This window comes from Syngnathus floridae, chromosome 5 (assembly GCF_059516105.1).
Source record: "Syngnathus floridae isolate MCC-2025c chromosome 5, RoL_Sflo_1.0, whole genome shotgun sequence".
Lineage (NCBI taxonomy): Eukaryota > Metazoa > Chordata > Actinopteri > Syngnathiformes > Syngnathidae > Syngnathus > Syngnathus floridae.
Genome location: NC_142417.1, coordinates 8000935 through 8027878, shown reverse-complemented (window position 1 = coordinate 8027878; position 26944 = coordinate 8000935). Strand labels below are relative to the sequence as shown.

Genomic DNA, 26944 nt, shown 5'->3' with positions numbered 1-26944 from the left:
TGAGATTACAGATTTTCCTTTAAAATAAATCTTTAAAAAAAATTTTTATAGAAAACATTACATATGTGTTTATCTTGAAATTAAAAAAACTTTACCTTGGGAAAACTGTAAATATAGTCTTATATGTAAAAAAAAAAACCTAACAATTGTCATGGGATATTTCTTTTCTTTACAGCATTTACTGTCGTTCCTCTGTAACCTGTCAATTTTTTTTACACTTTTTGTGGCGGGGCCTCTTAATGCTACATTCCAAACTGCTGGCAAGAAGAAAGTTCCCCACTTGAACGTCACCCCAAAAAAAAAAAAAAAAAGCATGGCTGACAACCTTGATTGATTCGTCTAAACTTGTGATCCATTAGTAGCACCCCCAACAGTGGGTGGGAGTCAAAACACAACTTGGAGTTAGAGCCCTTAGAGCACCCCTACCCCCACAGAGTCCCACACCAGGAAGTGAAGTAAAATGCTCATCTAAGAGGCGTCAACGTCCTATGAACACACCTTATTGACATGGAAATGAGGGTGAATGGATTGGGGGGTGGCGGTACACTCCACAGGGGAATTTCTATGGTGTGTTGGTATAGAAAATGAACGAGGGTATGGGTGAGTAAGTGGCGGTGGGGGCTCCACACGTTTTAGTTCCCATCAAAGAGAGAGGATAAACGAGGCCATTAAGGCTCTTCTCTCTGGGGAGTGGAGTGGGTGGGCGGGGATTGAGGAAGAGCGGAGGGAGGCAATGAGTGGGGGTTCAATAGCTGTTGACTAGGCTACCCCACAACAACCTGTCAGAATGCCCCGCACCCCCGTGCCGGCAAGTGCGGGCTTGAACTATATTTTGGTGTGAGGAGTACGTGTGAGGTCCACGCTGGAGGGGCATATATCCTTTTCCCCACCCCCAACGAAAGGCTCTTTAACTGTGTCCAAACACGTCCCCCCACCCCACCCCAACTCAACACCGCCTCCACTGTCGATGCCAGGCTCTTGTTTATGGATGTATGCCTCATTGTGGTCTTTACTTACAATAGTCAACAGAGGAGGGAGTGCACTGCAGGACTCTTTCTAAATTAACCTTGAAAAGTGTGAACGTGACCATCTCTTTGGTAATAATGACCCACTTGGGAATGAGAGCAAACTCTGCATTTGAGGCCAGCTCAAACAGGGTGAAAGAATTCACATTTGAGACTTTTTAGCCTACATTTTGAAGCCAAGTGAAGAAACTAACAGTTTGCATGTCGCAAAAGCTCACAAAGGCCAAAATTGAGGCTGGCAAACAAATTCACCGAATCTATCGTTTGTTATCGGTCAGTTGCGTCACTTGGATGTTGAAGAGATTGAAGCAAAATGAAAAGCACTGCACAGCTGTAAACATCCAATATAAAACAGTTTGCTGTATAAAGAAGAAAATTGAGATGTCATCTGTGGGAAAAACAGATGTGGTTTGTCCTTGTCTAAAACCAAACTATGAAGGAGGCTCAAACTTTGGATTATTTCCTTTTCCATGACGGAATTCAATTTTAATCGCATTTGATTTTATTCTTCATTTTATTATCCACCATGCATGTACTCATCATACACCAAATATGGCAGAGCCCTGTCAGAGGTTCTCTTGGAGGAGAAATTAGTTCATCTTTGGCAAGATTACGCCTGCCTTTAACTATGTCAAGTCTCCAGAATGTAAGGACAAGCACAAAATGTGCTCTGAACATGCATTGCATCACTCCAACTTTTTCGGGAACTCGGAGCGTTGCTCAAATTTGCCGCTTGATTACTCAGAATGCACCAAAACTGGAATGCACCAAAAACACCCACACTTACACTAATGCACAGGTATCAGAGTGAATTACCACATGCGTCCTGGGTTATTTTATGACGCCCATTGCTCAATTGCCTTATGTTGTTCTTCTTCATCATCTGTTGTGAGTGACTCAACAGCGCCTCTGCAGGTCACAGCCAGCTAGTGGACCCATAAAGCCTCAAATTGCCAACTGAAATGGAATATTCTGCTCTCTGTTTCAAGCACTGATATCCAACGTTTAGGAATATAATGTTTGTTTTAAATGTATTTGTTTTCCTCTGATGTGATTCATGAAGTTTTGGCCAATATGTGCGTCTTCACTAGTTTGTGAAAAGGGCCAAGCACTTGAGAATTCTGCCGGCCCGAGGCTGAAGCACCTGTTGTGCGGTCCGGCTCAGTCCTGCCGTGGCTTTCCTCGTCGTAACGCGGACTTTCAATAACATTGGAAATAGTTTCGGCTCGGCTTAATGTCGGCGACACTTGCACAACTTGGTACGACAGAAGAAATAAAGAGGAATGTCGCCTACCTGTCCCATGTTCCTGTAACCATACTTCTCCGCTATCCGCTCCGCCACCGCGGCCCCGCCGGCTATCCTGACCGCCCAGTGGTTGGTGTAAATCCGAGCGTGGCACGGCGGCGGCGGCGTGAAGAAGCCGAGGCTGATCGCCAGGACGCACAGCAGGCGGACCATCTTCCCCCCGCTAACTTTTCTTCTCTTCTCCTCCTCAGCCTCCTCTTCTTTTTCACCCCGCCGCCCCCCCAAAATCAGCTAACTTCGGTCGAGCACGGATCTCATGGACGCCCGAAGCTGGAGAACGAGTGAGGAGGACCGAGGAAGGGACGGAGGGTAGTGATGGTAGTGGGAAGTTCCCCTTTCACCTCAAAGCTCTGATAATGTCCACATGGGAGAGTTGGAAGTTCACGGAGGCTCCTCCGAAGCGGTTGGCCAAGCGAGCACTCCACGGAGAAAAGTGTCCACACTACGACTCCTCACTCACGTAACGACTCACTAGCTGGAGCAGCCTGGTCGGCGGAACACCAGACTGGAGAGGACAGTCCAAGCCAACTAGGGGGGGGTGGAGATGCGTGTGTATGTGGGGAGGGGGGTATCCCTACCACGGCGACGCTGGGTCTTAAAGAGAGTTGGGTTACAGAAAGACACTTGCGGGATTGGGAGTCATCCCTCACCCTGGACTCTTGTATTGGAAGGTCTTCAGCATTATTATTATTATTAATAATAATAATAATTTCAAAATAAACTTTGCCCCGTAATTAGCATGGTTACCATTCCAGGGTTTATTTTGACTCTTGCACAAATACAACAAGGATAGGATCCAGCACATGGATGAATTCTTGCTAAGTCACTTGTTGCCAGGGTAAATTCATAGGGATCACGCATAACTGCCCCATTATCTTAAAAAGGGCTTATCCCGGACATGCCCATTTGGAATGACTACCTATCAATATAATGGTACAGTGCACCTGGAGGAGGAAGTCAAAACAGTGAGTCACTGATCCGTACTGACTGACTGCCACAGTCTGCGCGAAAGGCAGCAGCGTGAACCACTACACCACCAGTGCGTAATATAGTACTGCAGGGATTGTCAACAGGTGGTCCGCGGCCCTCTAGTGGTCCGTGGCGGTATTGCATATAGCCAGTGAAATTAGAAATGGAAAAGAATTTTAACATTTTTAAAAATGAAATTGATTTATTATTTAGACTTGATTTATTTTCCAGCTAATTTTGTGGATCCCGTCCAAATTGTGTCAAATGTAGCAGAGATTCCCATAGACATACATATGCAAATTAATAGCCTGTATAAGTCTATCCTCCTTCAATGCAAAATAAAATAATATGCCACCAAAGCAGTGGTCCCCGAGTTGCTTCTTGGTTATAATGGTGGTCCCATGGACAAACCCAGTTGAAAATCCCTGCAGAACTACATTGAAAAGTAAGAAAAAAACAGAGTCACCTGCTGGATAAGGTTGGTACTACAGGTCAAAAAGCCAATCCGTGCAGTGAGCCAGTTCGCCAGCAATTCACCCACCAGCCGTTAGAATGTTGGTTTATTAGTTAGTATGACACTGAGTCCAAAAGGAAAGTCAGTTGGTTAGGAGGTCGAGTCGTTAAAGCATCTCTAGTGATTGGGCATGACTCCTTCTTGTGCCTGACTTCTAATTATCAGCCCTAAGATAAATTAGTTAAGTAATTTTTTTTCCCCCATAAGCATCTTTAATTTTTCCTGTGCCACAGTGGCATTGAATTTTTTTCACATCACTTCCAGGCATGGTTTGTCAGCACACAAAATTGGCATTCATTAAATGTTTGACAAAACACAGTTTAGATTATACATAAATTACTCTTATTTGAATTTACTTTTCCTAGAACTTGCAAAATGAAAATACACCCTCACACAAACACACACACAAAATATCTTGTTGAGATGTGCTTCTGAATGCGAGCCTTGTCAGTGTGTTACTTCTTATTGACACACACATACCTAAGCCGAGTTAGCTCAACTATGACCTTTTTCACAACTGCACACATCCTCCAGTCTTTTTTTTAGGTCACTATCTTCAGCAAAGTGTCACAAAAAAGCCAGAGACCAAGAAAATGCCCCTGCAGAGAGAAGAGTTTTAATAGGAAAGTATAAAGAAACAAGTTTACTCAAATCATAACATATAATGCAAGTACATAATTTTGGGGGGGAAATGCTCTACAAGACCTTAATCATAGATAGGGGGGGCATACTTTTTAACCTGAATGTAAAAACATTTATACTTGGGGCTAACTTGGGTTCTGTTTTGCCGCATATTCCATTTGTAGTAGAAGCTAATGCTGATATAACGCTAGTTCAACCGAATGAAGTAAAATCTACCCGTCTCTGCCAACAAAACTTTCACGGTCACAACAAAATGTTTCTCACGCTCACCACGTATCTCACCACATATTATGTCTGTTTCTCTCTCTCAGACTCTCACAGACACACACACACATTAAAAAAATCTAATGAAAGTATAAAACAGTGTATGAATAGTAAAAGTCTCTTGGGAGTGGGAATAAAACAGCTTCAAAATATTGGAACAAAAAAATGGTTTGTGTTAAAAAATAAATGAAAAATGTAAAAGTACATATAAAATAGTACACATATACATAAACTATTTATATACAAAAGTTAAAAGAACCTTTAAAACCTTGCCGTCATGACTATCATTATCACACGTGCTCCATCACAGAATATCGGGTTCCACTTTGTACGTTCTTTACTGCATATTTACTCTAGATGTCATATTCAAAGCCCCTTTGCAAACCCCCCACCCCAAATTGACCGTGCAGTTCAGGTCGCAGCTGACTAAACGCTGTCATTCTGGAATGTGCTGGCTATTATCCACTCCATTCACTGTTGACATATTTTTGTCACCCCCCCATGGACTCCCCCCCACCCTTCCCAAAAAGATGGGAGGAGTGTCCTAATCGCATGCTAATTGCAGCTCAGTTCCGCCAATGAATACGACAAGCGTGTCAGGCACCGTCGCTCCATTCCAGGATGGAGATGAAAGAGAAGAAAGGAAGTAACATGGGTATTCTTTTTAGCCATTCAGACTTTCCAAAGTAGACTAAACAAACCCCATCCCCAAAATCCTCCAAGCAAGTGGACCCAGTGAACCCCAAGAAAATGTCAATAAACTCCAAGGGACATTTCTGTGCCGTTTGGGGGCAATAACGGTGCATCATATTTGCCTGTTTGTCCGTTAGACAATCTAAAAAAATGAAAGAACAGAAGTCAGGTTAAACTTTTGTCTCAGAACCTTTATTTGGAGGGCAATGAGGATTAAAATTAAATTAAAATATAAAATTTGGGCGGTCGGGTGTTTTGCGTCTTTGACACGAGAGGGGGAGGTTACAAAATGAAGATTCAGGGAGTTGTGTGTGTAATGTATATATATATAAAAAAAAAAGAAAATAAAGCGAAACAGTAGTTGTGGTGAAGCCCCTCACCCCCACCAGAACAGTCCTCATGTATCAATCAGTGCTGTCGTTCTGTTCCTTTTTCCTGTAACTTTGTTCTCTTCTTGCAGTGTTAAAACTTAACCCAAAAAGTCCTTCAAAAATATGCAGCAACCCATTTATCAAGTTCTAGTATTACATATACAGTATATATATCTATATATTTATATAAATACATAAATATTTTACACGAGCAACCAATTTGGAGGCAGGGAGAGGAAGAGAACCATTATGAGGACTTGTGGAGGTGGGGGGCGAGGCCAGGGCACGAATGGTTGCTTGTGTGTCTTTCCTTTTTGTTCCTTTTAGTACACAGGAGGGATGGGTAGGGGTCATTGGAGGTGTGGGGTTTTAGAAGCAATCCTTAGTTGCCCCAGTAGGGAGAGCTGCCGTAACTGGACTTGCTGCCTTGGCTCTTCTGCTGCATGCTGTTTGACTGACTGCGCTGACCCGGACCACCCTTGAGAGTGAGAGAGCGAGAGAGAGAGACAAAGCAGACCACATCAGACTCCTACATCTGAGCAGTCAAGTTTGCAAGCAATGTAGTGCAAGTAACAATTCTGGTACGGTTTGATTGCACGTGAATCAATGCTCGGTATTACCGACCCATATAAGCCACCAAAAAATATATAGTGCCTTTGGTACCTATTAGTTTGTACCTGTGTGTCCTGTGTGAGGTGGTGATGTAAAAGCTGCGAATGGGGCTGCTGATGGGGGGGCAAAATGTGCAGGAAGGGAGCTGGTGCGTAGCCTGGCGCACCCCCGGGATTCATGGGCCCCGCTCCACCAAGGGCCGACGGTAGGCTGAAGGGCGGCGGCGTCCCCGTGTGGAATCCCTGCTTGTCAAACGACTGGTTTAAAAAGAAAAGACAAGGCTCATTAAGCAAAGTGCTCGTGTGCTCTATTGTTACGATACTGCGCAAAGGCAGACGTCGCCCATCTTCCCATTCCTGCTTGAGAGCAAAATAGTTATTCAGCGTGTACTTGTAAACGCTAAAGGCGAAAGCGAAATTACCTGCGTTTTGCTGTAAATGGACGCACTGATGTCAGGTACTCCTCCATTGCTGCCGGATCCAGACATTCCAGGTGCTGGTAGCAAAAGGAAAAGGTACACAAGTGTTACAAATGGGCACACCATAGTGCTGTGCCTATGCAGTCCGTTAAGAAATAAATAAACCCAGGTGGTGGGGAAAGGTCAGCCAGGAAGATGCTGATTAATGAAGTTGGAAGCACAGTACAAGCAGGAAGCGCGCTGATTTTCCGGCGTGAATGACGTGCAATCACAGACACACACGCTCAGCGTCCTCATTTGGTTTTTAAACCCCCACTGAATTGATATGCTGTGTGTACATGCGTGTGTGTGCGCACGTGCAAAGTTGGCGCATGTACCTTTCCCTGGGCCGCTGCCCGCCGACTTGGCGACTTGAGATTGGGCAGAGCCGCCGTACCCTCCCTTATTGTACTCCCCAGCGTGGGCTTGAGACAGGTCATCAAAGGCTGAAGGAGGAGGAGGAGGAAGAGCAAGTAAAGAAAAAGAGCAGATAGGATAGATGAGGTGAAGAGGAAATGAAGAGGAGGGAGGGGAGAAAGGCAGTAAGGTAACCTGTCTACAATGACAGCAGTGTCTATATTGAAGGGCAGTGACAGTAGTAATGGTGGGTTTGACGATGATTGTGGTGGAGGTGGTGGGCTTTGAGCTATGCATGCAGCACAAGCCTAACACACACACACACGCGCGCGCGCACATAAAAAGGCTGACTCCCAACAACCCACACACATGCAGTGTAGAAAGTTACCCTTGCACAAACCACAAAATGGAAGGCAAACTGAAAAGCATCAAGTTGCCTTCCATTTACTTTTGCCAATTGTTGTCTCACTAAAACACACCAAAATTCTTCACATTTCACCTACCTGCAGTACATACACAAGCTGTATATTGCTTATAAAATAATAATCCCCCCGCCAAAAAAAGCAGAAAGTACTATCTATTCCAGCATCCTATCGGAGCATTTTGCTCCAATACCTATTTGTTCAAATCTGTTTTAGCATCAGTCGCCATCAGTGATCAGATTATGTTTTAGAGGTTCGTTCACAGACTGCTGACTTCCATTATTCTTGCGTCATCTTCATAAAACCAAAATTTGTGACATTCTTAGTTTACAACTATTGTAAAACCAAACCACAATTGGGGGGGGGGTAAACATAATCTGGTCAATGTTTTTATTTATATTGAAATAACATGTTTGTGTCAAATCTGTCGCTCCATCATAGAAAACTTCCACACGACATTTTTACACAAGTCTTAAATGTTGTTGTCCACTGTTATTACAAATTATACAATCACAAAGAGACTTAACCTTAAAAACAGAAAAAGGAACTTATTAGGATCATTTTGCTTTGATGTGGCTCTGTCCTACTTTACTGACTCATTGACATTTGGGCCTAAAATTAGGCATAAGAACGCTTTAAAAAAATACAGAGCTTGACAAACAAAAATTATTTTGTCTAAGATCACAATTTCGGCCCCTAAATGAAAAATAATTCTGCCCTACTGGCAATTACAGGCAAAAAACAAGTGTTGTTGGTCTTACCTGTGCCATATGCATGTTGTCCATAGGTGGGCTGATGCTGTTGGTGGTACTGACTGGAAGGGTTGGCCAGGCCTATTGTGGGCTGTTTGGCTGAAGTCGGAGGCACAAAAACGGTGGGGCCGTACTGGAAGGCTGAGGGGATGCCAGGCATGCCTGGATAATACGGCAGACCTGACAAACACACACAGACGTATGAAAATGTGTCTCGCTCAAGTGTGAAGCATGTAGTTTCCCATCTGTACCAGCGTATCCATAGCCAGGTGGTAGCGGGGGGTTGAGGAAGGCCTGGTTCTGGTTCTGCTGGCCTTGGCTCTGGCCTTGACCCTGCCCCTGTGTACCGGCTTGTGGCGCCTGCTGGGCCTGTGACTGCACACCCCCTGTAGATAGGCTGGTGGGTGGTGCCGGGGACGACGAGTCATTCCTGCCAAACTTTGTCGCCTCACCTGGGCAACGAGCGCAAAATAAGATTTTGTAAACTGGGGGTGCATTTAACACCGAATTTAGTTAACAGAAGTGTCGATTTTAGGGCAGCAAAAATTAATAGCCGTCTCGGAAACCACTAATATGAGCTGGCAGTTGGTACACAAAATTAACGTTATGATTTTTAAAGCTGCCAACACCACACACACACACACACACACACACACACCTGAGTAAGGATTGTTGGCCAGGCCATCTCTTCCAGGCATGGCTGCCGTAGAACCAGGGAATGCTACACCATAGTAGTCCTGCATAGATAGAGTTACTTAGTGCAATACTATAGCTGCCACGCAATAGAACCTTTAACTAACACATGCACTCACTGATAAATACAAAATGAGACTCACAAAAGGAAGGCGAGATTGCAGCATCTGCAGGTCCTCATAACCATAGATCTGCTATTGGGATTCACATCAATGGCATGATAAATATATGTCTCACATTATTACACATCGGAAATTGACATTTGAAGTTACCGGGTAAGCAGGGAGCAAGCCACCAGGGCCCATGATGTACTGGCTGGCCAGGAGAGGTGGTACTCCTTGGGCCAAGTTGGGGGGAGTTTTACCTGGTGGGTATAAATAAAATTGACAAATTAATATCACTAAAATTCTAACTTTTGACATAGTTACTATAATATTCCTTAATGAAGGCTAAAACACAACACTGAAAAAAAAAATGTATGCACCGCAAAAAATTTACTCAATTACTCTTAGTTCCACACCATCCGTGACAGTGCTCAGTCCATACTCTACTGTACCGAGAAAACCAGTACAACAACATTTCTAGAGGGCGTACCAGCGGTGGTGGCGAGTAGGGGCGCAGTGCGACTGTTTGCAGCCGAAAGAGCACCGTTTGTGCCGTTCTGAGTCAGTCCCGGTGCTCCGGCCGGGTGCGGGGCGCTGATGGCACTTGAAGTGCTGACAGACAGCGAGGCAGAGGATGTGGCATTGTGGGGCTGGCTGGAAGGAGCCGAGAAGGCGTGGAGATTGCCGCCAACGTTCTCCTCGTTACTTGTCTGGAGAAGATAAGGTTCGAGAGAGAATGAGGCCAATTCTTGTACACCCAAATGTTTCAAAATAGTTCACACTTACTGGGAGAGATGAGCTTGTGGCATGGGTCAGTCCAGAAGAATGAGAACTGCTCACGTGGCTAAAAAGCAAAATACACGTATTTATATTTGTCAGCTTTCACATGGCAACCATAGATACTTTTCATTTGACTGTTTTATACTTTATTCTATCGTAAACTGTATTTCCCACTTGAAAAACAATTAGCCTCTGTACCTGTTGAGGGAAGGAATCTGCGCTGAGTGGGCAGTGGTGGCTACAGGGGCAGGCGTGTGGTGGGCAGCGCCGCTGTCACTCATTATCGGAGACTCCGTTTTCACAGTTCTCTGTGATGGTGCAGCTACAAAAAAAGAAAGAAAAATAAATAAAAATTGATATTTGGATCATGTCAATTTGACAGGAGCTCGGAGTCACAAATTTACCGTCCTGTGTGCTTTGCGCCTTCATGCCACAGTAACCATTCTATAAGAAATGAAAAAGAAAGCACTTAATTTCTGTAACATAATGCACGTTTACATGGACAAAATTTCTTTAATCCAATCAGTTTGGATTAAAATTATGAATGATCAGATGCACGATTTTTAATGGACCCTAAAAATCTGGCATAGAGTAAAGACAGATGAACAAAGAGATGACTTGTAGTAATTTTGAGACTAATGAAGTGAAATTGGGTACCTCCCGCACATGTTTGGTATCACTAGTCGAGCCTTACCGTGAGGGGGGCGGCAACAGATGGTGCACTCTCTTTGCTCTGAGAGAAAGCCAGGTGGTGAGGGAGGGATCTGGGCCCCCCACTCTCCACGCGTTTTCCAGGAGCCGGCGCCGTGGACGATGGTGGGCCAGCCGTACCAGGGAGGCCCATGGAGGCGGAGGGTGTGGCACTGGGTAAGCCCAAGGACGGCGAGGGGAAGCTGGCATCTGGGAGGGTGGGTATGTTGCTCATGTGTTCGCTGCTTGGACACCATGGAGAGAAGATTTGCAAATAAGGTATATATTTAAAAATATCTTATACATTCAGTAAAGTCTCTCTCACACACACCTCACAGTTGCAGGCTTGGAAAATAAACTCTGCGGCTGCTGTGCGGTCATGGCAGCAGCGGGGACAGTCATAGCCGCCACTGCTGGAGGTGGTGCCAACGGTGCTTGCTCCCGAGTTGAGTCCTTCTGGGCCAGATCAATGGCACCTGCCTCGGAACCAAAGTCCAGTGCGCCGAACTGAACATTAAAGCCTGAGACGTCCGATGAGCCTGGCATCTCCACTGCCGATGAGGGAATCTGTGTACACAGACCAAGTTGATGATTAATACGATGCATATTTAGGTTTTGTTAAGTTAAAATGAACAAATGCAATTGCAAGATGGGCACAGATACAATACAAGTCAATACAGTTGGTCTTCAAAAAAAAAAAAAAAAAAAAAAAAAAAAAAAAAAACCCAGACACCGATAAATAATGACATTAACTAGCCGATGACAACAATCTTAGTAGTTGCGGGACAGTGGGGTACCTTGGAGGGAGGTGGTACTCTCCGCTTCTGTGTCTTGAGCTGTCGCATCGGAGGTGGTTCTGTAATAGGAGGGTCCACCCCAGGCATCTTTATTCCTGGAGAAGCTCCATCTCTTGTAGGCAGAAGTGATGACTCGTGACCTAAAGCATACAGCATATAGAAATTTATAGTATGAAAAAATAATCAATTGTTTGACCCTAATGGGTAGCGTGGAAGTGTGTGTAGAGCAGTCATACCTGGTGGTGTGGGCACTTGCGGGGCATGTGAATGGGACAGAACCAGAGTCTCTGTGGTGGTGGGAAGGATGGAAGATTGTTGGTGCCTGTGTGCTAGCTGGCTGAGCACAGCAGAGGGTTCTGGCTGAAGCTTCGTCTCCACTACAACAAAAAAGGAAAAATGAAAGTCAATTGAAACGTGCAAAGTGGTTCAGCTACTTGGGATTAACCTGCAAAAGAATTGCTCCCCAAAATGTGCAAACTGCTCCTCAAATGAAGTTACCGTTTAGCAAAACTGCTCATTCAAGAAAATTGTTATTTTAAGTATTGATTGTACTGTGTAAATTTGCAACACTGTGACACCCAAATGTATAAAAATTCTAAATGGCTTGCTTGAACATTTTAGAAAACCAGCAGTGATGTGATGGGTGGGAAGGCTTTGTAGATAACTACTGGCATACAAATTTAATCATTTTACATAATGTCAACTTTAAAGACAAACGGACCAACTTTGTTCACTAACTTACTGTGCAGGCCTGTTAAGGGTCCGTTGTCCAATCTCTGAGGTTTGATTTCGACCAAAGGCGAGGGGGCAGGTGCAGGGCTCGATGCTGCGGGTGGCAGCGAATCTTTGGAAACATTAGCTGTGATGGTCGCAGGGGTGGCCGGAATCTGACTCGCTCTTTGACCAAGCCGAGGCCCAGTGATCTGATCTGCTGTCATGGTGTCCGAGACGGGTGCCGGTTTGGGTGTGTTCAGGGACCCAAAACCAGGGCCTGGGATTGAAGACTGGCAAGATAAAAAAATGTACAATATAACTACAGGCATCAACGTTGGTCGATGAATCGACAAATCTATAATCAAATCACCTTGTATTGCAATAATAGAGTAATTGTTTACAGCCATTTTAACCAAAGATTGTCTAGATCTTCTGATTTCAGGCTCCCAAAAGAAATAATCCTGATTTCTCTAGTCCGTCATGAATGCAGACTGACTCGTCTTTTGTGTTTAACCAAAATAAGACATTTGCAAACATTTACATGTATTCGTTAAACAATAACCATCAACCTTTCTGGTCTGACAGCGCTTAGCTGTTGTTAGTTAAACTGTTTTTTGTCATTACAATGGGCGTCCATACATACCAGTGCGGCGTGCGCGTAGGTAGTGCTAGCAGAGGCAGCGTGGGCGTAGCTGTGTGTGGCTGTGCGCCCATTATGGTGGGAGTTGGTGAAAACCAGGCTTTGACCAAGATCCTCTGCAGAAGGTCCATCGACCAGGTCCGACTCCAAAGACACTCCCGTCTTTGGCAGGAGGCCTGTCAGGTCCACACTGGAGGGAAAGAAATGATTACTATGATGTTAATGTGAATCCCGCAAAAAAAAATTTAAAAAAAAGTGCGCCACATTTCATATTCTGTCTGAATGTAGCATAAATTGGTTTGAGAGCTCACTTGTGGTTTGCCGGGGTGGAAGAGGAAGTGAATACTTTGGTTTCAGATAACTGAAAGAAAAAAAAAAGTATTAAAACTATTAGCCAAAAGCCTCTAATCTAGTCCTCATCGTTATCATAGCTCTCTCTACTCACGTCTTCATTCCAGTCTTCTGTAGTCCAGTCTTCTGGGTTGCCTCCCCATGTTGCTTAAAAACAACAGCAGCCATGTAAATGACGGAGCGATTGAGTCATTTCACTTAATAGTAAAGCCGCAGGCCACATGGACAGTTTCAGTTCTTTCACCTTCCTTACCAGGTTGCTCAGCAGTTTCGTTGCCATCGCCTTCCCAATTCTCGTGGCGACCGGCAGTGTAATCAGCAGGATTGAAGGTGCTGAGAGAGAGCGAAAGAAAAACAGAGAGAGAAAGAGAGAGAGAACATTTTGATATAACCAATTGCATGAAAATACCTTTGATAAGCTAAATTTCCAAATGAGGTTCAGAAAGTTTTTTTTTTTATCCACATGGTCATGATTGAGATGTGTGCTTGGAAGAAACATCACTACCTCGGTCTACCTTCATAAGTGGTGAGCAACAAATTGTTCTTACCCCATAACCTGGGTGAACCTGGTGCCGGCAGCTGCTCTTCCTCGACCGCGAACGCCTGCCCCTGAAAGTACCGCGAGAGGTTCTTAAGCAGGTTTCACACAGCTGACATTAGGGGATGGCGACACAGCAGCGAAAAATTTACAGTTTCAAATGGTATTGATCGATCCCCTATCCCCCGCTGCCGTTGTGCGAGAAGCATAATCGGCACCACCACGTGTGCATTTTCATGTATTCAGACAGAAACCCTCAACGTGCATTTTATCCGATGGCAGTATTAGAAAGTTGGTTACCTCTGCCTCGTCCTCTGCGTCCACGATCTCCCCCCCTCTCTCCGGGCACCACTTCAAATCCATTCTCCTCAGCACGACCTGGAACCAAAGCGTTAAGAAAAGGAGCGGGATGAGCAAGATGCCCACACTAACCAAAACACCAGGACAGGACAAGTCACAAAACATCTTAAGTGCAACAATACAACATTGACACAGATCACATTTCCGTAGGTGCCATTTTATTCAGAACTGTTTTCCAATCACCCCCCCAAATTATATTCAATGGTCAATTAATATCAGAGTACCACTGTATTTATGTGGCGCTCTTTTCAAGAAAACTTGAAACAAATCCAATCCTGTAGACAAGGTGGCCAGCGATCATTAAAAACAAGGCAAGTGTTTAATTCCACCGCTTGCCTTTACCTTCACGTCCTCTGCTGATCCCGCGGCCTCCCCTCCTGATGGCACCCCCACGTCCGCGACTAGCCTCTCGCTCGCTTCCCTTCTTCTCACGGCTCTCCTTCACCTCGAGGGTGGCTCCCTCTTTCCCAAGGCTACGCTTCTTCCCGACCGTCTCCCAGGAGTTCTGATCGCAAAAAAAAAAAATTAACCAGCAACTTGTTAGCATTCAAGTAGAGGGACAACAACAAAGGCGATGCAGGCTCTCACAGTGTCAGAGGTGCTCTCCAGCAGGAAATTGATGGCTCTATTGACATCCTCGTTGCAGTCATGAAGGGCAACCATACACTCGTCTTGAGTCTTGCCAGTGACCTCAATCAGCTGTGTGTGTCAAGCATGGCATCATCACTAAAACTACACGCAACAAAGCAGACAACCAAGGGAAACATTACCTGTTTGACTTTGTCTTCAAAGAAGGGATCATTTTTGTCATAGATCATCTGGGCCAAACGGATCTGTTCTGCTGTTGCCTGGTAGGCACAAAGACTTCAGTGAGAAGCAGCAACATGCACAACTGCACAATATCAACAACAGACAACCACTCAAGTCAAATCTATTTATTGCTTAATCACTGCAAAGACTAAAAGGGCCCCACAAGTGACAAACATTCACAACAATTGCTGATCAAAACTAGGTCCAGATTAATTCAATAATTCAGTAATTAATTACTGATAAATCAAATGATTATTGCACTTCTTCTGATGGATAAATGGGGATTGCATTGAACCAAGAGGAAAAATTATAGTAAACATATATTATAGTATACATACAGTAATAACACTTCATTTAGTTTTATACAATACAGCACTAGTTTTCTTAAAAATAAGCAAAACAGTTTGTATTTTCTTTGTGCGGGGCACAACAGATTAATGGCATTTGACACATAAGCAATTTGAGTTACATGCTTTTCTGTCCAACCACAATGTGTACGGCAACCACCCACCTGTATGTGTTTCTGTGGCTGTGTGGTTTGTGTGTTGGTGGGCAGCGTTCTGTCCCGAGTCCCCCGTGTTTGATTGCTGACCAAAGAAGTCATCACATACAGTATATACAAAACAATGTATGTACAAAATAGAAAAAAATCTGGAAAGAAGAAGAGAAATGAGAATCATCAGCCTCCTGGTAAACAGCAGATTAAAATAATAATTCAAAAGCACAATGTATTGGTGTCGACTGTAACTGTTATAACAGTGCCACGCCTATTTTCTATGTTTGGTAATGTAATTTATGCAAGCTGAAGTTAAACTATAAGGCTTGGTTGAACATGTTTGATATACAGTTCTTATTTATTGCCAAAACTGAGTATATACTGTACTCTATTGTCCACAAGGATCATCTGAGCAATAATTTTCCATTTTTGCAACTTAACAGGGGATTTTCAGTGCAGATATCATTTGAAAACATCACAGTAATTTTGACTCGCCGACGTCACAGATTATTAGCCTGCCAGAGCAATCCGGGGTTATTTTTAACTGAGACTTGTTCGCCAATCAGAGGAGGGTGTCCCCCCCCCAAGTGAAGACAACATGGAAGGATCAGAGAGAACTTTGAGGAAAATCAAAGATAATCACACTGTTTTGTTCTATTTTGAACAACCTCTTGACCAGAGTTTCTAAAGGTGATAGCAAGAAATAGCCATTTCAACTCAGACTCAGCATTGTGACAGATTTTGGGAAAATTTTGTCACCTTACTCCCTTGAAAAATGTGGACTGAGACAGCAAGCACAGGTGGCAATGAAAATTTCAAAACGGGTTTAAAACATGTGGGAAAGGAATAACTCTTTCTGGAAGTTTATACAATGTGTCATAAATTTTCACCAACTGCAGGGTGGGGTTTGAGACACCCATGATAAACAGAGGTTCTTTGCATACCAACTTTAAAGTCAACTTTCCATAACATGTCCCTTTAAAGTAAATATGCAAGTGGGCTGGTGCATTGAAGTATACCATGTAAGAGTATAACTCCATCTGTCACCCACCTACCTCTTAGGGTTAAATATAGAAGTCCAGAAGGGACAGGCGAGGTTTCATCTTACAAACACCCCTTTGACACAGTCACCCACACAAAAACACTGAGCAGCGACTAAACACTTTAAGCTATTATTCCATTATTATTCCAACAATTCCATTTTAATTTGACGTGTCGCGACGTGTCTCAATGGAGTGCACAGAAAGTTGATCAAATGGCCGCCCGTCTGGCCACGTTCAACATAAACACTAATTAAGTCAAGGGACATAGTTTAATGTGGTATCAAGTAAACCTTTACTTATAGCGGCATTGGGCTGACGTATAGGAAGCGCGATTATTAACAAACAGGAGCCGCAGTGGGCGAATGCCCACGTTAGCTTAGCTTTTAGCAGCCACTCCGTCTTTGTTTCGTGTGTGCGACTCTCACACGATATCCCACTCGAGATTAAAGTACACAGTATCAATAAAACCATAAGTTCGTCGATAAGAAAAGACTTTCGCTCTACGTAATCATCTTGGAGATGGAATTAACAACAAAACAATCTTTTTGAGACAAGTGCGTCAAGAACTCGCCTTATTGTCAACGCCGCGGAGGACTCCGTGGAAGCTAACGCTAGCGGCGAGCTAACAAGCGTGACCCAAGACAGAGCTATCTATTTGGTATATATGGTTTAAATGCTTCAGTGAAGGAAATGTGAAACGTGCAAATTAGAAATACATTGAGGCCACGATCATATGACAATTTTATGAAGAACGCTCCAAACTAGCTTGGCATGTCAAGGGCCTAGTCATAGTCAGGATTCAACACATGCAAAGCTCTGCGTTTTAACCAGGGGTTAGCGACAGATAACAAAACCTCTTGAGTCGGACGTTTCCTCCAAACTAATACTTTCAGCATTAAGCGCCATAATTAAACATCATATTTTCTCACTGTGTTTTTTCCTACCTGCTATCAGGCTTCGCTCAGACTAGCAGCAGCAGATGTCACGTGACCCACCGCGCCGTTGTGAAAAGCTTTTCTGTTTTTTTCTTCAAAGTGCTTTATTGATCAACTCAACAGTGCAACCGCCAATCAGACGGCAGAGATGTGTATCACGTGTTTCAACACGCGCTTCCCTCAAAAATACATGACGTTCAGCTATGCGCGCCCCAAATTGCACGGAAGCGCGCATGTTTTTCGTCTGTATTCTAATGGGGAAAAATATCAACAAATATCATTTATATATTGTTGAAAAATTATGCTAATTTACGTGTTGTTTTGTTGCTATTTGTTTTACTTAATTAAGAAGCAAATTAATAAAATGTTTAAGTCATGGGTGACAGACTAATTTTTGTCACCCTGAACTGGTCGCCAGACACACAAACAGCCATACACTCCTACAATCATACCTACGGACAATTGGGAGCGGTCTATCGGCCTCCCGTGCATGTCTGGAATGTGGGAGGAAACCCACGAAGAGAGGCATGTAAACTCCACACAAGAAGGCCACAACCAGAATCAAACCCTGCACCTCTAAACTGTGAGGCGGATGTGCTAACTATAGCCCCACCGTGCTGCCTTCCAAGATAACATTTTTATTATTACTTTACTTATTTACTTACATATTACTACTTTTCCCTCAGGCGGCAAAAATACATTGAAATTATTCAATTGTGAATACACTGGTTAATTTTTACAGTTTAAGGTCACAAAAATTCACATGCATACATTATTAAGCTTTATTAATTTAATTAAAAACTAGTCATAAAATCAAACAACAATGAATTTTAGTCATTAAACAAATGTGGAAGAGGTTTTCCATCTGACAAGTGATGTTAACATCTTAAATTGAAATTAAGCCATCCGTCTAATGACTGAGTGAAAAATGTAAACACTCGCTTCTGACCGTGCTTTATTCAAGCCACTGCTTAACTATTGGGTGCTGCTTGTGTGTATTCGAGCTCAGAAAAAGAGCTGGTCATACGATACAAGCGAAGCTTGGTCCTCATGCTACGCAGACACTGAGCATTGCGATCCAGAATCTCCTCCAGCTTGTCCACATAGTCCACAAATGCCTAATAAAAAAAGCAGGAAGTCCATCAAAGTAAAATCAAAGCCTTACAATGCAGTAAACAGCTGAATTTTATTTTTCCTGACCATATGAGGTTGCTTGGAAAGAAGTGTTTGCTCTTCCTGCAATAAAGGCTCCATTTTCCTTAGTTTCTCCCAGTGGGCCTGGATGAGACGCCATCTTGAGTTGAGAGAACAGAATGTTGGGATTTTTAGCATTACTGAAGAGCAACCAACCCATTTTCTATAAACAAAGCAACATCCTCCAACTTCTGATTTTGAACATAATTCCAGCTATGTTACTTACTTGGCATGATCCACTGTTCCAGAAAAGTCAGAGTCGCAGGGTCGTTCTTTGCAGTGCAACTCTGTAGGATCATCCATTTGGACTTGAAGAGAATTCCAGAGGAGTCCTGGTTCTGGTGCGGTGGTCCGAAAATTTGGCATGGTGTAGGTTCCACACATATTTGAGGGTGAGACGGCTTTCTTTGGTGCACATGAGGGGGTTCCACGTGTCAGCTTTGCTGCGTCAGAAGTGGGAGACCAGAGGTCCTTTGATAGGCAGTCCTCACCTTTTGCATGTGTGAAATCCTCTAAATTGTAGTTATTGGCCAATTTAGTGTCCAAAAATGAAAAACAAATGTCTTTTGAGACACAGACGTCTGCATCTTCATCTTTGGCATGCATGAAATGCTCCTTTATTATGTACTCATGGGACGACTTGGCGTCAGAGGTGGGAGGTCGGAAGTAGAATTCTTGGTGTTTATTCTTTGCATGTGTAAAATGGTCCTTTGTTGTGAACTTATTGTCAGAAGCGGGAGAGCGGTGATCCACTGGGAGGCAGATCTTTACGTCATCCTTTGTGTGTGTGAGATGGTCCCGTTTGCATTTACTAATCAGTTTGGTGTCACAAGTAGGTGGTCTGATGTACATTTTGTCATCTTTATTTTTTGCATGTGTGGGATGCTCCTTTGTGTTCTTTTTGGCCAACTTCCTGACACAGGTAGGCGACTGGAAGTCCTTTGGGTGGCATATATCAGCATCCTCACCCTTTGCATGTGTGAGCTCCTTGTTGTGTTTTTTTGCCAATTTGGTGTCAAAAGTAGATGACCGCAAGTTGAATTGTCTGTCTTTATTTTTTGCATGTGTGAGTGGCTCCTTTTCTCTCCCAAGTGGACAGAAATGGCCATTGCTCTGATCTACTTGAAACAGTAAGGGTGTGGGGGAGGCCTCACGTTGGGAGAAGCTTGAGGCATTATTATCCTGAGACGTTTTTGTTTCATCCTCCGGATATTTCTGTAACTGAGTATTTTTTAACTGTTGAGGTTGCTTTTTCTTTTCCTGGAAGGTTCCGACTACATTCTTAAGTTCACAGGCTGAGGAGATGGGATGGCCAGATTGCGCTTCCTGATGCGGCGGTTCAACAGCAGGAGGGCTGCTGAAGGTCTTGCTGACTGACATTAAACAGTCCGTCCACAGCCCGTCGAGCGAAGGGTCCATTTCCAGCAAGTCCTCTGCGTTTTCTCTGGTGTTGAAGGACACGACAGCCGCATCCACCGCGGGGTTAGCCGACCACCTCATCTCCCCCTTTTGTGGCGTATCTTTTCCAAATGACTCACAACTTCCGACCCCACTGTCGTACACGGTCGGAGTGTCGTTCGAACCGGGACGACGGGCGAGATGTCCAGTTGATGATGTGGAGGAGCAGAGTGATTGGCGGCTGGTGGAAGGCGGCGAGACAGAGAGGGGCATACACATCTGCAGCTGCTGGTGATAATGTCGCAGGTGCTGCTGCTGCAACTCTTCGTCCATCGTCTCGACGTCTCTTTCTTTGGTTGACTCCTTCCCATTTAGGCGTCTCTCACTTCTCTTACACGAAATGTTGGTGCTCCAGTTTTCTTTGTTACAATCGAGCCTGCCGTCACCTTTTTCCTGGCAGTTTCTCGCTTCTTCGGGCCTGACCCCATGTTTGGCTCTTGCCGCTCTTTCCTCCCCATGTCTGCTGTTCCTAGGTGTGGAACAGTCGACAGGACACCCCACAATATTCCTTGGGGTGGGTGACACGGAGGCAAAAGTTGCTCTGGGTGTCGGTGTCTTTCCAACGCTACATTTTGAAGACGATGTGGTTTTGGATTCAGGTTCTCCGCCGCGACCCCTCAACTCCTTCACACTGTGGAAAATAAAAGAAATGTCCTGAACGAGGCTGCTCACCAATTAAGCTTTTATTTTTCCCCTTTTCTCTGTCACCGAAGTCCTATCTGACTTCATCATAGGCTTCCAGTCTATCAAAACACGAGAAAAAAAATCACTGCGTTTTGCTTCTTCTTTGACAAATTACTCCAATGTTAACCCACACAAATAAACTCACTTGCCATTATGAACACTTAATTATAAACACTTACCGGTCAGCATATCTTAGTGTGTTCAGAGTGTGCTCTGTGGCAACGATAGAGGGTGAAATGTTGGCAATCATGCAAGTCATGGAGTTGCCAACAAAAGAATCTTTCAGGACCTAAGAACAAAAAAAAAAAACACAGGAGTTTCATGAACTGGAAAATGACATTACAGAAAGACTGCAATGAGGTCTCAGTACCTGAGTGAGTTTGCTTTGTCTGAAAGGTGTGTGCCGCTGCTCTTGATCAAGGGAGCGAATACATTCTTTAAGCTGCAGCAGGGAAAGTTACAAATTATTTCAGGTCTTCCACTTCTGATGCTAAAATTGTCTAAAAAGCACACAAAAGAACACCTCATGCCTGCAGCGATTGAGGACAGAGAATTTCACCTTCCATCTCTTACTTTTGATACAAGTAGCTACATAAGAGTGTGTTGTTGCAGCTTACAGCCAACAGACTCTGGTTGATCTCAGCTCCCTCCATACGAGTCTGCCAGTCTTTTGTTGTGGTGTCCGACGCCCGCTCACTTCCCGCCAAGTCGATGAACCACATTCTTTAAAAAAAAAAAAAAAAAAACGGTTTTGTAGGTATGAGTGTAACACGTATGCAGTATGCAGATAACATGCTGATGAGACAATGTAGGTCACCTGCCAACGATCTGCTGGTTGGGAGATCTGAGCTGGATCTGAAGCAAGGCGTGGGACCGAGATGAGAGCGGATTGACGCTACTGACCCTCTTTGTGCGAGCCGCTAAACCTTGCGAGATCACCTTTTAACGCAATAAAAAGAGACAAAGATGGCATTATTTTATGCACTAGATAACAAAAGACCTTCATTTGTTTTAAAAGTCTGAGGCACTTGTTCACCCACCTTCAGCACCGAGTTGACAGAGTCCACTCTGACGTCACAAAGTCCTGCAATGTGCACCACGCTGTGACTGTCCTCCCTCACGTACAACCTAGGATCAAAGCAGGAGTTTGGAACATTGGGAGATAAAAAAGATGAGGACTGACTATTTTCTCCTCCTCTGGTTTCCCACCTCTATGTGACCAATATCTCATTTTAAGTCGTTTTGGAACCCCTGCAAAATCAAAGAGCACCTTTTCCTTTTGTTGAGCAGGTCATAGAGCTGACGACAGTAGATCTCACAGAAGCTGACGTACACCAGCATTGGGCTGCGCGTTGCCGACAAGTGGGCAAAGATGTCCTGAACTGCCAGTACATATATGCCGGCTTCCCCGGGAGAAGAACCCATCATGGTGTGTGTCTTGCCTGCGCCCGTCTGGCCAAATGCAAAGCAAGTGGCTTTCCCCCTACATATACAAATACGATTTGTCTCATTAGTACCAATATATACTGCTCATAAGGTCTGTTAAGGCTGGGGAGATCCTCTAAATCAGGTGTCAAACTCTAGGCCCAGGGGCCAGATACGGTCCGCCACACACATTTATGTGGCCCGCAAAGACAAATTGTGCACTGACTTCATGTTGCAGCCTGCGACAAAAACGAGTTTGACACCCCTGAGAGTTGAAATAAAACATGACAATTTGTCTAATTCATTGAATACTGAGAGAAAAAGTTCATACTAGCTGGAAACAACCTTTTTAAAAAAACGTACAACTGTCCAGTCTAGTAATTCGTGCTCAGAATTTTGATCTAAATAAACTGAGATAAAAAGTGATTCATAAAATGAAGTTGACACCTTACCCATCGAGCATGTGCTGAACCAGAGGGTATGCCGTTTTCTTATACACTTCCTCATTGGAATGACACTCTCCAAAAACTTGGTCAAAGTAGAACGGGTGCTACAAAACAAATCAGGTAATGTGGCATCATTGCTTTGTCGGGGTATTCTTGTTTGTAAATGAAAAAATTGGTACCTGTAGAATGTACTGGGTGAGATCCAAAGCTTCTTTGCCTTCTTCCACAACCACGCACTCTGTGCTGGGTGTTATCACCACATCCGCTTCGCCCTTTTTTCTCTCACCGTGCGTCAAGGGTCGTTTCCTCACGCAGACGATGATCCTCGGCCCGTGGGTTTGCCTACAAAATCCAAATGCGAGAAAATGAAGCAACCACAATCAAATTTGGCCATCACTTATCACTCACTTTTTCACAGAAACGGGCTGAAGAGGAAGCCCGTAGTTGTACCCCGGTTTTCTCTTGGCTTCATAAACAGGCATTGGATTGCTTTCTTTATCTGTGCATCTCTTGGCTGCAGCTCTGGGTTTCAATTGCTGTTGGTGTTGTGAGTGGGGCGCAACATTCTTCTGGGGTGGTAGTGCGGAGGACGTATTGCACATGCCTAATCGTTTAGGGATGTCTGGCCTGCCGCTTCTCACCGGCGCCCTGTGGCTGTTGATCTGTGCAGAATGCTTGTAGGATGCGCCCTGGTCAGCTGCCGCTTCACCAAGTCTCAGCCCGCCCTGCTCCAGCGTTTGGACCAGGTGGACCAGCTTGTGGAGGCGGCTTTTATCTTCGGCCGTGTGGATCTCAAGGTAAGATAGGTCGTCCGAAGTGAGGGCTACGAGATGGCCTGCTTGGCGGATCCCCATGGAGGTGAAGCTGAGAAGTACACGGCAGAATAAGCGATGGCTTGGCCAATTGAGTTTGAATTGAAGCTCTTATTACCGCTCGTGAAGACGGTCCAGGCCCACCACCTTGAGGCACTCAAATAGACTCAGTGTCATGATTGGATGATATTCCACTTGCCTCCACAGACCCTGATGGGAGCCAATTGCTCACTTTCTTGATCAATTATGCTTGAAATCAAAACAGTAATTCCCCAGTTAATTTGCGGTTCACTGAACTGGTCGCCAGCCAATCACAGGGCATACAGACAACCATTCACACTCACAATCACACATACGTGCAATTTGGAGGGCTCAATCATGCATGTTTTAGGAAGGGAGGAAAGGGGAACTGGTAACCGTTTGCAGTAATCAGTACCCAAGATTTCAGTTTCCAAAACTTTGGTAAGCCCTGCTGTATAGCTACAGTGTGCTAGAATTGGGGGATTACTTTACCCATCCATATGAGATGATGAATCCAAATAATACAAAGTCTCTTACCGTGGCCATGGCAATATGTCCCTGCTGCTTCCCCTTCCTTTGTGCCTTATTTCAATCAATGACATTGACCACGATGTCATCAGAATACTAATGAGGAACAAAGCACAGAACAAAGATGTGAAAAATGCATTTCCTGTGATAGTGGCCTTCACACAAATTGACACTGCACCCCTCAATAAAATCAACCAGTGTCATCATAACACCATTGACGTGACACCTCAAGACACCACACTTCAATATGAATTAAAATGTGCGTAGCAGAGCAAAACTTGTGATCTATATGTTTATTGTGGTTTTGTACAGTACTGACAAGTTTTGTGTCGTGACAGTGGCGGTATTAAGAGGTGGATTAAGTCAGGTTGCCATGCACGATCCGCCACTGAGTGTTCAAGCGCATAAATAAACAGACGTACATTTATAATAACAAAACATCAATGCAATTGAATGACCATGTTTAAAATTATTTACGGAACATTTTTCCTGAGTTGACCCATAAAAAAATACTTGAGAGCCTATTATTTTGGGAATTTTACGCATGACATATATAAAACAGCTTACCTGTGTGAGTTTCGCGCAAAAATAAAATGGACATTGAAAAAGACCGAAGAAAACGTGTGAGCACGTTTCCATGGTGCAATGATGTTTGAAAAGTACTCTGGACGCCACAGAGGCGTCGTAATATGCGAGCCTTTTTGACCAAATAACGAAGTGACGGCGATAGTTTACCGCTGTTGTAGGTTCAAAAAGTGCGATAAATCGATCCCTTATTACAGTTTCCGTTGACAAGTATCGCTATTTCCGTACACTCGGGTCTCTATGGCGACGGCTCTCGCGGACGAGCACAAAAAGAGGATAATCCAATAAAGATTTGAGCACTCAGTCACGAATTATTAAAACATGTCACTCGGGTCAAGTAAACAAATAAATAGAGCTCCTCCCAGATTTACTCGTGTCAGAAAATAATGGAAAACGTTGTGAACAAATCACACTTACGGTCCCTGAAGAAAATGGCAATGTAAGATGGCCGCCAGTGACTTCACTTACGACTACTACAGCAAGGAGGAAGCAGAATTTCAGGTTTAGGTTATTCTATCCGTCCGTGGCAAGGAGAACACAACTTGCCCACCCTTCAAACTCTCCGGCTGTTGCAGTTGAGTTGTCTTTTTTGTAAAATGTAAAATATTATTATTGTTATGAAGTAGACACGCGTTGTGACATTTACTGCACGAACCGAAAGTTGACACGGAGTTACATGTAACGTTAGCGTGAAGATAGCGTAGCGTTAGCCTAAACTCAACCTAGTTGAGCATGTGAAGGATGTCTAAAAAATAGTTACGTTGACGCTCACATTGGCCCCTGAAAATTTCTTACAACTGTTGTGACGTCAGCCAAGATGAAAGAGAAAAGGGACGCTGCGGCTTCACCAGTGTAACATCTTTTTGCAGCCACTTTCGGTGGCATAGTTCTTGCATCACAAACAGTCCTCTTCTTCTTTATGTAGCCTCTTTCACCAGCATAGGTTGTTTTACCAAAGTATCTTTCTTACCCCCCCAAGCCTCATCTCCCTGTTTTGCCTCATCTTCCTGTTGTGTTGACCTCTTATGGAGGAATAATTTGCCCTTCTAATTTCAATTCAACTTCATCCCCATGCAGAGCTTGCTTTTTTACTGCTGTGACTTCATGAGCTCACAGCTGACTTCTTTCCTAGCATAACTTCCGCTCCATCTTTTTTGCAGCTTTTTTTTATTAACCTTGATCGATCAATGGCCAATACACACTACGATTACTCTTCTAGCACCTTCTGCAGCATAGATAGCACATCATGCATCACCAGCATCTTGCCTTTATTTGTTAGCATATTTTTCTTTTTTTCCTCTCTGAAAATTCATTAAAATTAAAAAAAAAAAAACACCAGCAAGGATGAACTTTAGTGATCCTTTTCCTGAGCAGGAATGCCGCTGTAGCAAGAAACCAACATGTCCTGTGAGGAGAAGACTTGGCAGATCTCATCTTCTCCTTTCCTTCCTCCACTTCCTCCCCCACCTGCCTCTCACTTCATCGGGAAACGTGACGACATCATCAGACGGGGCCGTGTGACCAAGCTGGTGAATGGATGCCGCGATGTGCTAGTTGTGTACCACCAGGGAGAGTTCCATGCCATGGATATGCGCTGTTATCGTAAGAGTCTTTCATTTGAATACAATACCTTTTTATTTTAGCCAGCATTACTTGCTCTTCATCTTCAGGCAGCTTCTTCCATCAGTATAGCTTCCTCTTTTCACCGAGATATTTGCCTCTCTTGCGCTGGCATGTCTCCATGCCCCGCATTGCTTATGTGTTGACAGATGCAGGTGGTGCTTTAGAACAAGGAGACATCGAGGTGAGCTCTCATGCGTCTGAATATCGTAGTTATCACTATTTTACATCTCAGCTTTGTATCTATTTTACTTACCCATCAGGAGTTCAATGGGCGCACGTGCATCGTCTGTCCATGGCACAAGTACAAGATCACTCTGGCGGAAGGCGAGGGGCTGTACCAAGCTGTGGACAACCCCACTGTCAGACCTCTGAGAACTCACTGGCGCTCCAAGGGTGTCAAACAGAGGGTCCACAAAGTCACCGAAGTGAACGAGGACATATACGTCACACTGAATGACTCCAAAGAGGCCATTGAGTCTGATTACTACCAAACTGACACATACAGGACCAATATACGCATCCAAAAAGTTCACTGACAAGAGACTGGGGCATGTTTTGTATGTACTGCTCGCAAGTCGTGAAATTATGTGGTGCCCATTGAAATCCATCAGGGGAATAAAAATCTTTATAAAAAGTGATGATTAACATCAATATGCATTTTCCAAGGTGGAATCCCTTCCAAGCAAAAAAATGGGAAATTAATTGTCAACTATATTGTGGGTAATAATTCTCCAGTCAGACATTAAATGGATGAACAAGTCATCAAATAATAAAATATTTTTAAGATTCATCCTTTCTCTTCTCTACGCCGCTTATGGTGTTTAGGGTTGCCT

At 44.0% G+C, this 26944-nt stretch overlaps 4 protein-coding genes across 11 annotated transcripts in view; 1 reads left to right on the top strand and 3 right to left on the bottom strand.

Moving 5' to 3' along the window:
* LOC148397886 (proprotein convertase subtilisin/kexin type 5-like) overlaps positions 1 to 2865 on the bottom strand; it is a 44893-nt gene extending 42028 nt beyond the window's left edge. Inside the window, exon 1 of one of the 2 annotated variants that reach the window (XM_088375037.1) lies at positions 2320 to 2865. In XM_088375037.1, the coding sequence (XP_088231163.1) occupies positions 2320 to 2484 (165 nt within the window). In that variant the 5' untranslated portion in view covers positions 2485 to 2865. The remainder of the gene's footprint in view (positions 1 to 2319) is intronic. The other variant, XM_088375039.1, reaches the window with a different exon arrangement.
* Positions 2866 to 5583: 2718 nt separating this feature from the next.
* Positions 5584 to 17476, bottom strand: LOC148397885 (ubiquitin-associated protein 2-like). 3 transcript variants are annotated; one of them, XM_088375041.1, is made up of 29 exons: positions 17345 to 17476; positions 15373 to 15512; positions 14822 to 14899; positions 14640 to 14750; positions 14394 to 14556; positions 13992 to 14069; positions 13702 to 13762; positions 13407 to 13486; positions 13248 to 13300; positions 13114 to 13163; positions 12806 to 12992; positions 12191 to 12452; positions 11685 to 11825; positions 11449 to 11588; positions 10983 to 11218; positions 10656 to 10896; positions 10366 to 10405; positions 10160 to 10283; positions 9968 to 10025; positions 9672 to 9891; positions 9350 to 9441; positions 9221 to 9271; positions 9043 to 9121; positions 8636 to 8836; positions 8394 to 8564; positions 7192 to 7299; positions 6818 to 6891; positions 6462 to 6653; positions 5584 to 6262 (listed from the first exon to the last, which is right to left on the bottom strand). In XM_088375041.1, the coding sequence occupies exons 2-29, from the start codon at positions 15463 to 15465 to the stop codon at positions 6167 to 6169; spliced, it is 3480 nt and encodes a 1159-aa protein (XP_088231167.1). In that variant the 5' UTR covers positions 15466 to 15512; positions 17345 to 17476; the 3' UTR covers positions 5584 to 6166. The 3 variants fall into 3 exon arrangements, with proteins under 3 accessions (XP_088231167.1, XP_088231168.1, XP_088231169.1); XM_088375042.1 differs by having other exon boundaries at positions 10656 to 10893; XM_088375043.1 differs by lacking the exon at positions 7192 to 7299.
* A 627-nt stretch (positions 17477 to 18103) lies between these two features.
* LOC148397884 (uncharacterized) lies at positions 18104 to 25437 on the bottom strand. 4 transcript variants are annotated; one of them, XM_088375422.1, is made up of 15 exons: positions 24906 to 25437; positions 23913 to 23999; positions 23473 to 23564; positions 22951 to 23406; positions 22722 to 22884; positions 22549 to 22646; positions 21942 to 22154; positions 21712 to 21799; positions 21489 to 21610; positions 21289 to 21394; positions 21042 to 21113; positions 20851 to 20960; positions 18756 to 20618; positions 18536 to 18629; positions 18104 to 18453 (listed from the first exon to the last, which is right to left on the bottom strand). In XM_088375422.1, the coding sequence occupies exons 2-15, from the start codon at positions 23919 to 23921 to the stop codon at positions 18307 to 18309; spliced, it is 3633 nt and encodes a 1210-aa protein (XP_088231548.1). In that variant the 5' UTR covers positions 23922 to 23999; positions 24906 to 25437; the 3' UTR covers positions 18104 to 18306. The 4 variants fall into 4 exon arrangements, with proteins under 4 accessions (XP_088231548.1, XP_088231551.1, XP_088231550.1 ...); XM_088375425.1 differs by having other exon boundaries at positions 23473 to 23603; positions 24906 to 25436; XM_088375424.1 differs by lacking the exon at positions 24906 to 25437 and adding an exon at positions 24471 to 24739 and having other exon boundaries at positions 23473 to 23603.
* On the top strand, positions 24671 to 26901 carry LOC148397883 (Rieske domain-containing protein). 2 transcript variants are annotated; one of them, XM_088375434.1, is made up of 4 exons: positions 24671 to 25062; positions 25863 to 26090; positions 26264 to 26292; positions 26372 to 26901. In XM_088375434.1, the coding sequence occupies exons 2-4, from the start codon at positions 25889 to 25891 to the stop codon at positions 26645 to 26647; spliced, it is 507 nt and encodes a 168-aa protein (XP_088231560.1). In that variant the 5' UTR covers positions 24671 to 25062; positions 25863 to 25888; the 3' UTR covers positions 26648 to 26901. The 2 variants fall into 2 exon arrangements, with proteins under 2 accessions (XP_088231560.1, XP_088231559.1); XM_088375433.1 differs by having other exon boundaries at positions 24675 to 25062; positions 26258 to 26292.
* The last annotated feature ends 43 nt before the right edge of the window (positions 26902 to 26944 follow it).

What these genes read in the sequence shown, in the direction of transcription:
- LOC148397885 (XM_088375041.1), bottom strand. Translation starts at nt 15,465, where the DNA reads ATGACTTCTTTGGTCAGCAATCAAACACGGGGGACTCGGGACAGAACG. An exon ending in TTGAAGACAAAGTCAAACAG is followed by an intron (nt 14,751 to 14,821) that starts GTAATGTTTCCC and finishes TGACACACACAG; the next exon opens with CTGATTGAGGTCACTGGCAA. An exon ending in GCAAGTGCCCACACCACCAG is followed by an intron (nt 11,589 to 11,684) that starts GTATGACTGCTC and finishes TGTATGCTTTAG; the next exon opens with GTCACGAGTCATCACTTCTG.
- LOC148397883 (XM_088375433.1), top strand. Translation starts at nt 25,889, where the DNA reads ATGTCCTGTGAGGAGAAGACTTGGCAGATCTCATCTTCTCCTTTCCTT. An exon ending in CATGGATATGCGCTGTTATC is followed by an intron (nt 26,091 to 26,257) that starts GTAAGAGTCTTT and finishes ATGTGTTGACAG; the next exon opens with ATGCAGGTGGTGCTTTAGAA. An exon ending in TAGAACAAGGAGACATCGAG is followed by an intron (nt 26,293 to 26,371) that starts GTGAGCTCTCAT and finishes CTTACCCATCAG; the next exon opens with GAGTTCAATGGGCGCACGTG.
- LOC148397884 (XM_088375422.1), bottom strand. An exon ending in GTTCAGCACATGCTCGATGG is followed by an intron (nt 22,155 to 22,548) that starts GTAAGGTGTCAA and finishes TTGTATATGTAG; the next exon opens with GGGGAAAGCCACTTGCTTTG. An exon ending in TTTCCAAGCAACCTCATATG is followed by an intron (nt 18,454 to 18,535) that starts GTCAGGAAAAAT and finishes TTTTTTTATTAG; the next exon opens with GCATTTGTGGACTATGTGGA.